This window comes from Python bivittatus, unplaced genomic scaffold (genome assembly GCF_059951505.1).
Source record: "Python bivittatus isolate LINGU-HERP-01145 unplaced genomic scaffold, Pbiv_v1 ctg000530_np1212, whole genome shotgun sequence".
NCBI classification, from domain to species: Eukaryota; Metazoa; Chordata; class Lepidosauria; order Squamata; family Pythonidae; genus Python; species Python bivittatus.
In genome coordinates this window covers 32,535-45,600 of record NW_028277085.1, presented here as the reverse complement: position 1 = coordinate 45,600, position 13,066 = coordinate 32,535, and the positions used below count along the sequence as shown (strand labels likewise).

At 49.8% G+C, this 13,066-nt stretch overlaps 1 protein-coding gene across 1 annotated transcript; it reads left to right on the top strand.

Annotated features, from left to right (window-relative positions):
• The first annotated feature begins 1,989 nt into the window (after nt 1-1,989).
• Nucleotides 1,990-11,785, top strand: ONECUT1 (one cut homeobox 1). The gene is made up of 2 exons (XM_007441853.2): nt 1,990-3,043; nt 11,493-11,785. The coding sequence occupies exons 1-2, from the start codon at nt 1,990-1,992 to the stop codon at nt 11,783-11,785; spliced, it is 1,347 nt and encodes a 448-aa protein (XP_007441915.2).
• The last annotated feature ends 1,281 nt before the right edge of the window (nt 11,786-13,066 follow it).

The following is a 13,066-nucleotide window of genomic DNA, read 5'->3' as shown; positions in this document are numbered from 1 at the left end:
CCTAGTGGAACTAGTGGTTGGTGTCTTCAGGCCTTCCTACTGTGTAGTGCCTTTGGCTACACAAAGCATTATCCAGCAAATGTTGGGAGAGGGTGTTATTCTACCCATGAGCATCAGCCTCAGACTTCATCAAACTAAGTTGTTACAATATGCAGACTTCCTCCCCATAGCCCAGGAATATTTCCACTCCTCCTGGCTGCACCATGCACCCTTTAGGGCCATAAGTCAGGTCATGTCACCTTCCCTTTCCTCCTCAGTTCTCCGTGGGAAATTACAGCTCCAAACCGTTGTCAGTCCCAGCTGAGAGCAGCTTCATGCCCTAATAACTAGTGCTTGGCCCACTTTAAGAAAAGTTACAGAATGAACACACTTGGAGGTGCTCCCTCTGGGAACTCCTCCAAGCTGAAGCTTTCAAGGAAGAACCACTTAAGTTATTCTGGTCCCTTTGAAGCAGGTTATCCCACAGCTGAGCCTCATTCGCTCCTGGAATGCCACTTCCAGAATGTTGAGCAACTTGAGGCTTTTGCAGGGAGGGGAGTGCTACTTCCGCACAGCTCTGCCTGCATCCATGTCGTTTCCTGGCTTTCACTGCAGGAGTGTGCGTCTATGGCTATGAGTACTGTACCCGATTATGGCTAGCAGGTAACGACTGCACAGCAGTGCTGCTAAGTGGTTCCTACTCTTCCTGAGGACGAATTAGAGCAACATGTACCTCACTAAATGTCGATAACTCCTTTTTTTGAAAAGCATAGCGTGTCCGGATTTTCACAGGTGGTCTGAGAACCTTTCCCAAAAGAGTCAGTATAAGCAAATGAGCCAAGCTCCCCTCTTCCTTGCCCGGGGCGTCTGAACTGCTTAATTAAGATGCTTCCGCGGGGGGGCAAATGCCGAAGTCTGCGAGGGGCAAATGCGCCCGGGGAGGAACTGGAGGGGAAGGGAAACAACTGGCCAGCTTCCCAACATCCTCAGTGGGTTGCGAGGACGTTGCGAGGTGTGAATCCGGCAGGGGCGCAGTAAACTCGCCCGCATTTATTTGTTAAATTTGTTACGCTCCCGTTGACCTGGGATGCGCCTTGCGGTTTCGCACAACCTGCCCTACCCCACAGGGTCGTTGGGCGAACCAAACCGGGGCGAAGAAATAAATGCCAGTCGAGCGCCCACCGTGACTGCTCTGCGGGGACCACCCGCGCGCCCTTCTGCCTCCGCTGCTCTCGCTCGCTCCGGCAACACAAAGAGAAGCTGCGGCCGCGTTTCCCTGCTAGCGGCCCGGCCCGGCCCGGCCCGGCCCGGCCCGGCCTCCTCCCCTCACGAAGCCGGAAGTGAAGGAGACAATGCGCTGAAGGGACGGGGCGCGCTTGCGGCTCCCGGGCTGGCTGCCGGCTTGCTCGGTAGCGGCCGCCGCACAGCCGGGAGTCCATTCCACGGTCGCTCCGCCGCCCGCCGTCGTGCTCTGGAAGGCAGATGCCGGCCGAGCTCCGTCCCCGCCCGGCCCTTCCGGGCAGAGCCGGAGGGCCCGGCGCCCACTCACCTCCGGCACGGCAAAGCTCGCGGGCATCCGGCGGCCAAGAGCAGGTGCTTGCCGCGCGCGCGCCCGCGCAGAGGACTGGAGAGCGACGCTGAAAGGAGGCGGGGCCGAGTGAGCCTCACGCGCATGCCCGCTTTCCGCCAGCCCCGGCTGCTGCGGCCGCGGGCTCCGTGGTCAAAGCCCCCGCAGAAAGAGCGCGGCGCTGGAGCTGATGACCGCTCGGGAGGCGGCGGGGCCCCCGCCGGGGAGCCGTTCTAGAGCAGCTGCGGGCCTTCCTAGGAAGAGCAGCACCGGTCAAGTGGGCTGCGCCGCGCCTTTTCAGGAGTGAGAGCCGCTGGGCGTGCGCCGCGCTAAGTCCCCGCTCCTGCCTTGGTTCGGGCAACGGAAGAGTGCGCGTCCTCGCCCCTGATGGATGGCCGGCCCACGCGCCTGCCCGTCCGGTCCGCCTGAACGTGCAGTTGGCGATGGCGCATCTCTGCAAGCTACAGGGACTCAGCCATGAGGGGGGGGTGGCCGCGGTCGAGCAGCTGAGCGCCAGCCCCCAGCACCGCGCGTCGGGCGTGCAGCGGGGCGGCGGCGGCAATCCCTTAGCTCCCCCAGCAGGCGCCATGGCCATGGCCTCCCTCCTGGATGGCGGCGGCGGCGGGGAATACCACTCCCATGCGCATCACCGGAGCTCGGCGGAGCCCCCGCCGGCCGGGCCGCTGCACCCCGCTCTGACCGTCAGCTGCGAGAGCCCCGCCGGGCTGACCAGGAGCAGCAGCTACACCACCTTGACGCCCCTGCAGCCTCTGCCGCCCATCTCCACTGTTTCGGCCAAGTTTCCTCACCAACCCCCGTCGCACCCGCATCCCAGGCTGGCGGGCAACTTTACTCTCTTGCCCGACGAACGGGGTCTAGCCGTTGCCAACAATCTATACCCCTCGCCCTACCCCAAAGAGGTGGCCGGCCTGGGGCAGAGCCTCTCCCCGCTGGGCGGGCTCCACAGCGCCCAGCAAGGACTGTCGCACTATGCTCACCCCGGAGCCGCCATGCCTGCCGAAAAAATGCTCACCCCCAGCGGCTTCGAAGCCCAGCACCCACCCCTGTTAGCCCGGCCGGGCGACCAGCACCTCACCCCGACTCCAGCTGGCTTAGTGCCGCTTGGCGGGATTCCCCACCAACCTCACGCCCACCTGAGCGCCCAAGGGCATGGGCAGCTCCAGGCCTCCTCCAGAGAACCTAATCACGCCGCTGCTACCGCCTCGCAGGGGAGCGCCGGTAATCACTCAGGGCACCTGGAGGAGATCAACACCAAGGACGTGGCCCAGCGGATCACCACCGAGCTGAAGCGCTACAGCATCCCGCAGGCCATCTTCGCCCAGAGGGTCCTCTGCCGCTCGCAGGGAACGCTCTCCGATTTGCTGAGGAACCCTAAGCCCTGGAGCAAGCTCAAATCCGGGCGGGAGACCTTTCGCAGGATGTGGAAGTGGCTGCAGGAACCCGAATTCCAGCGGATGTCCGCGCTCCGATTGGCAGGTGAGGGGCGGCGTTGTGGGGACAGGGTGGGGGGCAAGGCCGACCTTCTTGGGGTCCCATTCTAGAAACTCCGCAAGAGATGCAACAGTCGTGCAGTCCTTCACCCTCTTGCGCCCGGTGGAAAGAGGACGAATGGAGGCTCTGGCCTTCAGGATCCTACGGGGCCAAGGCAGTCCTGCGCCAATCGGGCCCGCCTGCGAAGTCCCCTCCCCCCAACCTGCCCAGTGCCAGGGACTGCGGGACGCCCTGAGATTCCAGGGCTCGCTGTAGACGTTGCTCTGGTGTTTGCGGCAGTGTAGGAGCCGCCTCTCCTTGCACGCGGACCCAGCCTCGTGACTGAATGCTGCTGGTGCCTTTCTGTCGAGGAAGCTCACCGGCTTCGCTGGGCTTTTGCGATGTTTGGACTGGTGGGAGTTGGCCTGCAGAAGCTGGGCCCCCATCAAACCCGGAACGCGCTTGGTTAGCCCTTCTAATTTTCCCCGGAAGGGCAGGGGCCCTTCCCAAACGGTGGTTGGTCCTCTCGGTAGAGGGAAGAACGGGGGGCCTGGCTAGGTGGGCTGGCCGTGGGCAAGCCGTACATGCACCTGGAAAGTTCTGTGCTTTGGAGAATTGGAGCAGGAAAGCAGTAAGGACGGGGCGATATTTGGCCCGTAAGTGAGGTCAAATGTCGATACCCAATGAGGCTCAGGGCCTTCCCCTCCCAGGGGCAACCGAATAGCTGGCGGAGTCCCCGGCGGCATCTGGTCGGTTGACGTTGATGGAACGGCTTTACTCAAGGCCTTCAGGTCAACGGCGACCTGGAGGCCCTGGGCGGAGGAGGCGAGAAGGACTTAGATCAGGCGCCAGGGAAACCGCTGCCCGCGATGTGGTTGGCGGCGGGTTCCTGCATCTGGACCCTACTTCTCCGGTGAAGCAGTGAAAGGCTGGCCGGCCGGGCAGCCTTTCCTTGGCTCGGGAGATTTTACTGCCTGATCCGCTGACACAGGCCACCCGGGGCCTTCTTTTCCCGTTCGGGAGGCGGCCGCGTTTGCTTGGGAAAGCGGAGCGTGGCGGCGGGCGGCGGCAAGAGGTTTTCCTACTATTGGGGTGGGGAGACGGCTTGCCCCTTTTCGGCGAGCAGAGCGGCGGCGGTTGAGCAGCTCTCTCTGAGAGGAAAGGGAGATGAGTCGATCCCGGGACGCAACCGAAGGTACCCGTGGGCGTCCGGCCTCTGCTCCAGGATGGCCCTCTCTGGACAGGGGCTGCTTTGCTCTTGCGCGAGCCCGAGGCTTCCTTGTCTTCAGGCCTGCTGCTTCTCGAAATCCTGATTGGAGTTTGGTCCACAGAGAAACAGTGAAAGCCGCGCAAAGTAACTTCGGTCGCGGATCCGCGTGTGGAGGAGAACGCGAGAGCGGCTGAGCGCCCGGTCTACGGGGCTTGGGCAGGGGCCCAATGCCGCTGGAGGGGCGGTTTTCCAAGAGGGCGCAGCGGCCGAGGGCAGACCTAGGACACTCCAATCCTTCGCCGCTAGATAAGCGAGGAGTGTTAGTCGGGGGGAACGTGGAAGCCTCAATCCCAGAAAGCGCGCTCCCGCTGTCTTTCCCTGTACGGGGACTGGAGCAGTAGCGGAGGGCGCTGACGGCTGGGAGCACGATGCCCCTTGAGGTGCCCTCAGCAAATGGTGGCCGGCTGGCTTCTTCTGAAGACGCGATTTTCTCGGGTGGTGCCCAAATGCGCCAGAAACAAGCCTCTTCCGTCCAAGTGGCTGTCGCAGCCTGGAAGAACGCCTGGGGAGGAAAAGACGGGGAAGCGTTTCCCAAAGGGGGGGGGGGTGACGGCGGGGCGGGGGAGTCCCGGTTCCTCCTTTGCTTTCTGCATTCGGATAATAAAAAGCCCCAACAGTGCTCAGAAACGACGCGGAACCGTTGCGTGGACGTCTTTGCATTCAAACAACGGCTCCGCAGGGTTTCCTCAGAATTGCAGCTTCGCGAGATTTGTTGCTGGCTGAGCTTGGTGTTTGTACCGAATTCATCTGGAGCTCCTGCGGCAGGTTTTGCACGCTCGCGCCGGTGACATTCAAGAGCCCTTCCCACTCGAGCGAGGGCAACTCCTGCAAGTATTTCCCGACGCTTCGCCCTCTTCGGCTTGTCGGGTTGGAAGTGAGCAAAGTTTGGGCCCCCTACCTTAACCCCCCTGCTAGTTTCTTGGCCAGATTTGCTCTTGGAGAAGGCAACCAGGATTGCCTTCTGTCCTATCGCATGAACAGCTGCTCTGTAAGAACCCCTCTGGAACCCACCAGTTAAAATCAGATAAATATTTCCCATCAAGGACCCCTAAAATGGGCCAAGAAATGTATTTCCTCTGTACTCCAGAAGATTGGCTAGCCAGTTTGGGGAAGCTAGGCGGATCCTTGTCTGTGTACCTGGGGTGAGTTCTGTCATTAGGCAAGGGGGGCCTTTCAGGAGAGCAGCAGAGCTGGGGAAGTTCCTGGTGAAGGAGGTGGAAGGCTGAGGTCATCAGCTGAAGATTGAGGGTTCTCAGCTGGCTGCTATCTTGCAAGCCCCTTCTTAGGGCTGCCCTTGGGGTGTGCTGTGAATAGGTGGGGAGACTTCTATTCTTTGGTTTAGATGGGCTTGCAGGGGGGCTTTGTCTGGGGCAGGGAGGGTCAGTTTGGGTCTAATGGCATTAGGCAAAGAGAGGAACTGGGTCTGACCTTGGTCATATCCAAAAGGTGGGGGTGGGGTGGGGAGGTGCAGTCTCCATTTTGTTTGTTAGGTTCATTTTCTCCACTACGCTGTCCACCTTTCCTTGGGCTGGTACGATGTTTGCTGCCCCACTACTCTCTGTTTGGCCTCTGTTGCATCTCTTCTGAATCATTGCTGTGAGTATGCCAGTTGCATCTGCAAGGCGACGGGCTTCCTCCTCTGTCACTCACTTTCAGCACATCATCAGCCAGCAGAGACACTCCACCAACTGCTGGCTCCTGCATGACTGAGCCTTTTCCAGGATTTCAGTTTGGTTGGGCTTCCCCTCCTGTGGCGTCTCATTTGGGCTTCTCCCAGGTTCCAATAGTATTCCAATAATAATAGGAAATAAAGAAATTGTTTTAGGAAGATCCCACAACAGAAGTAGCTGCAGGGGGACCCTGAGAAGTAGCTCAGAGAGACCCTGAGACCCTTTCATGACTGTGCAACTAGCTAGATCCTGCAGAACTGGGGAAGTAAACAGCTGACTTCTAGGCAATGGTGTCTTTTACTTCATGGTGAAGTAAGGATGAGGTGAGGACAACACAGTGTTTCAACACCAGGACACAATGGTGCTGCAGGTGGCCACGGAGCCTTTGCCTTGCAGTGCCTCTTCTTGACATTACCCATGAACAACGACAGGGCTGTCATCAAAGGTTGGGGACATTTAGTGGAATCAAACCAAGTTGTGTATTAGCTAAGATGTGTATGTGAAGCCCCTTCTTTAATGGCTTTGTAAGATGCTGTGCTGCATTAGAACCTGGAATTATCACATTGTTAACCTGAATTCTTGATTGATTTAAATAAGCAGCACATGCTTCTATAAAATAATGTTTCTGGATGAATGCTGGCTTGTAAAATGAGTGAATTTAATTCCATGTGAACTTTCTTCAATTTTTGGTTCTAGTATATGATCAGGTTATTGTTATCATTATTGTTTAAACTTCTCAGCAGGTGGTAGATCTTGTCTGGGCTTGGAAACTAAACAGGTTGGGCCTGGTTAGTACTTAGAAGGACACTATCTGGAATTCCTAAGACTGTTTGCTGCCCCATGAAAAAAGAAGAATCCCACATACAAAGCCATTAAAGAAGGGGCTTCACATACACATCTTAGCTAATACACAACTTGGTTTGATTCCACTAAATGTCCCCAACCTTTGATGACAGCCCTGTCGTTGTTCATGGGTAATGTCAAGAAGAGGCACTGCAAGGCAAAGGCTCCGTGGCCACCTGCAGCACCATTGTGTCCTGGTGTTGAAACACTGTGTTGTCCTCACCTCATCCTTACTTCACCATGAAGTAAAAGACACCATTGCCTAGAAGTCAGCTGTTTACTTCCCCAGTTCTGCAGGATCTAGCTAGTTGCACAAATTACTCTGTATTATTGCCAAGAAGACTGCAAGGTCAGGAGCTGAGCTTGAAACAAATGAGATTTTATTTGATGTTTTCCCCAGCTACTCAAGGATTAGTAGCCTGCACTTGCACATTCAACTGCCACACTAGCCTCTTTACCCACCAGCATATGAGCTATCTCTGAGATGCATACAGGTTCTGAATGTTTGGTTGCAGAGGTCTTCCTCACTCATAAGTGGAATACAACTGCAAGCCATGCAAAGCTGTTTCTCTAGTTATTGGAAAGGATTAGGATTGAAAATAAGGCCAAGGATGCAAAGATGCTGGAACTGAGCCACACTGTTAACATTTTACAGTCTATTTTTTTCTTCTCTTCAAATGTCCAATGATGAAAAGTAGATTGTTGTGGGCATGGGAACTACCTGGTCTTCCTCAATGGCAGGACCACAAACATGGCCCATATTTGGAAATACCAGATGGATCAATATTTTTCATTTAAGGTAATAATTCTGAGAATTTCCCCATACACTCACACTTCCACTGACTTCAATAGAGAAAAATATTGATAATATAGATATCTATATCTATATCTATATCTATATATCTATGTCTATCATAGTTGGCAATGATACAGAGTAATTTGCCATTGCCTTCTTGTGGGATTCTTCTTTTTTCATGGGTCAGCAAACAGTCTTGGGAATTCCGGATAGTGTCCTTCTAAGTACTAACCAGGCCCAACCTGTTTAGTTTCCAAGCCTAGACAAGATCTACCAGGGAACTACCTGGTCTTCCTCAATGGCAGGACCACAAACATGGCCCATATTTGGAAATACCAGATGGATCAATATTTTTCATTTAAGGTAACAATTCTGAGAATTTCCCCATACACTCACACTGTTCCACTGACTTCAATAGAGAAAAATATTGATAATATAGATATCTATATCTATCATCTATCATTATCTATCTCTATTATTATCTATCATCTGTCTGTCAGTGGAAAGTAGCATATTGCTGAAGGCTTCATGGTCTAGTTTATTGTTAGGTAAGAGCCATTCATGAAAGAAACCTTTCCTGATTTCTTCTAAAGTATGGCGGAGCATCCAATAACTTTATTTCAGTAGATTTGACCAGAACTGAGCTGTTTTCCTTTGAGCTGTTTGTCTCATAATACAATTACAGATTTAAAGAGCTAGTCTTAGTTTCACTTAGCCTTTCTTCTTTTTCTTTTAGAAGAAGCCACTTCTATAGGAATTCATCACTGAAGATGTTCAAATACTGTGGGTATTAATATGCCAGAGATGGTTTGATATTGGTCTCTACAAATGCTTAAGGTGATGTCTGCCCATCCTCTGGAGATCCTTGGAGAATAAAGGTGAATTCCAGGGCCCCTTAGGAAGTACAGAATCAGATGTATTCTGCTGTGAGGCTGAGACACCCATGCCTGAGATAAAAGGCAAGGCTAAAGCCTCACTGACCCAAGATAGCACCGGCATTTGTGGATACAAGTGCACAGATGTAGATGTGGGGTGTTCTAATGAACAGGCTGCCTCCAGAGGAATGACTTGCTCAGGAGAGGGCTCTATTCACACGTAGTGTCTTCTTCCAGAGGATTTAATGGCTTGTAGCTAGTGCCTTTGTTGGCTCTGCTGTAAGATCATGGCTGCTGCATTTAAGCAGCAGAGGTAGCCAGAGGTGCCAGCTATTGCTATGGCCAATAACCACCTTGCCCTTGCTTCTAAGCAAAATAAACCTGCTTGTTGGAGAAATGTTTATCATTTCCTGCTTTTCTGGCATTAACACTGTGGCCACTTCACTAGCATGGAGCAGTGTGATTTTTATCTCTGTTTATAAATAACACTGTGGAGATTGAGGTACACAGAAAGTGGCTTTTGAGTCCTGAGGTCTTCAGCCTCAGTTCACTGGCAGCTACTTTCTCTCTTTATCAGAAATGAGGCGCCATCTAGTGGGTGCAGGTAATGTGGAAAACTGGAGCCAACTCTATTCAACCGAATGGTAGTTGCTTCACTTAATTGTACCGAAAGATGAGAAGTATTATACATCAATACCGTACATTCATATTGGGGTTATGTTCAGGCTAGGGACATGGTGTCCCTATCATTGCGATTAATTGTATTGGCATGTAGATACACCTGTGTCAAAAAATGGAATTGAATTCACATTTCCCTTTTTTAAAATGTGGGGATGGCTATTGATTAGAACCTTTTTAAAAAATTAATTTAGGAAATCAAACAAAATTGATTTGGATTTTCTTAAAGAATTCACATTAGATCAGACTGATGATTCATCTCAGAGGTGATCTGTGTACTCCAGCGACAGACATGCAGTTTCAGCATAATCAAGTCCCCTGTCATTCATCCCCATGAAATGGCATTTGTCTTTTAAGAGGAGGCATGAAGTCTGTACAAGTGTTTCAAGAGAATGTGGGCATGAATATGGTTTTCAGCATTTGCCACTCAGTTTTGTTGCCACTATCAGGAATAGAGAATTCTTGCCTTTTTCTGTAGGATATAAACCTGCCCTTAAAAATAGAGATGGTTGTGCTTGTCTGTTGACATGCTCTTCTCTCCTAATGAGCTGACACAGATGTAAAACGTACATTCTTCAGTTTGAGTTGTGGGATTGGGACACAACCCACACCAAAGCATGACCTCCCTGCACCTCCTCTGTCATGCAGAGCCTTGGAGGCATCTCACCTGGGGTCAGGAGAAGGCCTGGCAGGACCTGCAGTGAAATGAGGCAAGAGACGAAATGTAAGAGAGCCGGAAATGTACTACATGCAGTCAGCAGGATTTAAATATTGATGCAGTCTCAATTCAAAGAGGTTGCAATCCTGTAATGCTTGTTAGAGCATCCTGGGAGTCAGAGAACAGGTTTTCTCCCCCTGTTGATGGTTTTGGTTCTGACTTTGGAAAAAGAGACCTGACCTTTCTTTAAGGCCAGAAAATGTTCAGAAGAGTTGGAAAGGGGGGATCCAAAGTGTCCCTAGCACGTCAGTCCTCCATTCTTGCCTCCAACCAGCCCACCCTTGAAATACCTGAGGGCTAATTCAGGTTTTTCTTCTCTGTAGCAAGCTGTGGGAAGAAAGGCAGAAACTGCAGTGGGGGGCAGCTGAGAAGTGATGGGAAAACTCCAGGGGCTTACCAGCATGCTCTCACTTGGATGTAGGTTGATTAGAAATATTGGTATTAGTAAACATTTGTGGGGAGATGGGAGGGGACAAGTCAAATAAAAACAAAAAAAACACACAATTGAAATACTCCTAATATTTTAGTCCTTGGAATTACTGAAGTAATAATAGAAATATTAAATGATTGCAATCTAATGAATCCATGGAAATTAGTCAAACCTGGTGCCACCTGATCAAGCAAGAGATCCCAGAGTTCCCTGCAGGGATTAAAGCCCAGGGAATCCTCCAGGAGAGGATGTAATCTCTGGGTTTCAGCAGGTTGTTGGCTGAAAATCACAACCCTTTTTACCTTATTCTTTACCAACCTTATCCCCTCATCATTCTCTGCAACCAGCATCTATATAGAACGGAAAGGATCTTCATTTGCATTTCTACTGTACTGTGAATCATTCCTCTACCTTAGAACAATAAACTTAGTTTGGTATGAATTAAGCTCCCTGTTGAATGGGAACGCACACGCACATGCACGCGCGCACGCACACACACACAGATTTATCTCATAAGAACAGATCAAGTATTTTTAAAATAATTTTTGAGAAATATTAAGTCAGTTATTTGTTTGTTTGTTTATTTGTTTATTATTGAATTCATTCCATGTCTTGATGTTTCTGTAAGTCAAGGTAGCTTGCAACATGAAACTTGATGCAACACTTTGCTCAACCTTGCCTAAAATCCCAAACCCTCAGGGTTTTGTGCCCTGCCATAACTCAGTGTAGAACTACTTTTCCTGGTAGCAGAAGTTTCAACATTTGGAAGACTAAACTTGGAGATTAACAGAGGGGATGGAAGTTTTCTCCCCCCAAATATCAAATTTTACCATCTGAAAATGAAAAGTTCCCTTGAATATCAAGGGGAAAAATCCAGCTACCCAGGAGTTTGGGATCCACTGTCCTGGTACTATAGGGTTTCAGCCTAGGTGTGTACTTTCAAAAAGGATGCAATCCTGTATATGCATATCTGGCTGGGAATGAATTCCTTTGAACTCAAATGGTTTTTCTGAGCAGATATCTGTAAGGCTGCATTGTAAATATTCTATTTTAAAAATGCAGTCTGTCTTCATTAAAACCCTTTTAGTAGGCAATAAATTTTATGAAAAATCTCTAATAACACAACTTTATTCACCCCAAGTCTGAAAGTAATTAATTTCTTCATAATATTGCAGCTTGCAAACGGAAAGAGCAAGATCAAGGGAAAGACAGAGGAAACACGCTCAAAAAACCCAGACTGGTCTTTACAGACGTCCAGCGCCGAACTCTCCATGCAATATTCAAGGAAAATAAGCGTCCTTCCAAAGAATTACAGATCACCATTTCCCATCAGCTGGGGCTAGAGCTGAGCACTGTCAGCAACTTCTTCATGAATGCGCGGCGGCGAAGCTTGGATAAATGGCAGGATGAGGGCAGCTCCAATTCTGGCAGTTCATCCTCTTCTTCTAGCACTTGTACCAAAGCTTAAAGGAATGGCTGCAGATTTAGTCTTGGTGGAAGAGCTTTAAAACCGCCCAGAGTTTCTGGGAGTTGGGCGGCATGTACATTTAATAAATTATTATTATTATTAAAAAAGATGAATAGGACCTAAAGAAAGCAGGTTTATACTTAACTCTTTGAAAAGCATTGTTTATAAGTCCAAAGAAACCAAAGACTGTGACTGTGAGTTTGCTCCAAGGAACACATTTTCATAGAATGGCTTGCAAAACAAAAAGGTTAGAAGGAAGTTGAGGGAGAAAGCTGATTTTTACACCTTCATTCCTGCACTTACCCACAATCTTTGGCCATCTAAGGTTGGAGCTTGGTGATAATTTGTTACCAAGATACATGTCTTCAGATACGGCTCCTCACGTCCATGGCAAAACCATGGAGAGTAATGCTCAGTAGATGCAACAGTAGCAAGGAAGGTTTCCCAGGCCAAGTAGAAGCCTAAGACAGCAAGTTATTCCTGTTTATTTTAACAGTAATGTGAGGTTTTCCCTTTATGTTTATGGTCTTTGCCAGTATAGACTCTGAATACAAGTCGAAAGAAGGTAAGGAAATTTTAAGTGTTATGCAAACCAGTTACATTCTCTTTGTTTGCTAAGTAATAGAGCTATTCTTTCTCTTCCCTTAATCGACAGTTTCCTTGCAAAAGGATCAAGATAGTACCAAAGAACACATTTAAATTATACTGCAGGTATTTTGTTGCAATTATTTCACTATTTCAAAGCTATTTTTACATTCAATTCTATGCAGAGTTTAGGGATAAACTAAACTAACCAATGGTAGCAACACATAAGGAAGACTTTTATTCTAGCTGTGAATATATTTTTCACTGATTTCCAGGAGTGATCAGAGCATATAGCTCACATGATGACCAAGTGAAGCTCAGGTTGTCTTTCTGCGTCTCAGACAATCTTTTTTTCTATATCTTCTGCAGAGTGTACTTTAGTCCAGCTTTCAAATACAACTCATTTTATATGCATGCTCACATTTATATTGTTTATGCCCATAATATTAGAATGATTTGAAATGCCAAATCCTGAATCACAGGCTTAGATTCTAGAACCCATCCAAGATACTAATTAGTTTATTATTTATTTATTTGTTGTACTACTAATCTGCCCAGAGCTTGAAAGTAGTTGTTATTAGGATTTGGGAGTAGCCACTCTATAGTCTGCAGAAATGAAGCAAGAAAATTAATATTGCTTCCCTTGAGAAGACCTCATGAGAAGGTCTTCAACCTGGCAACTTGGACAACAACACG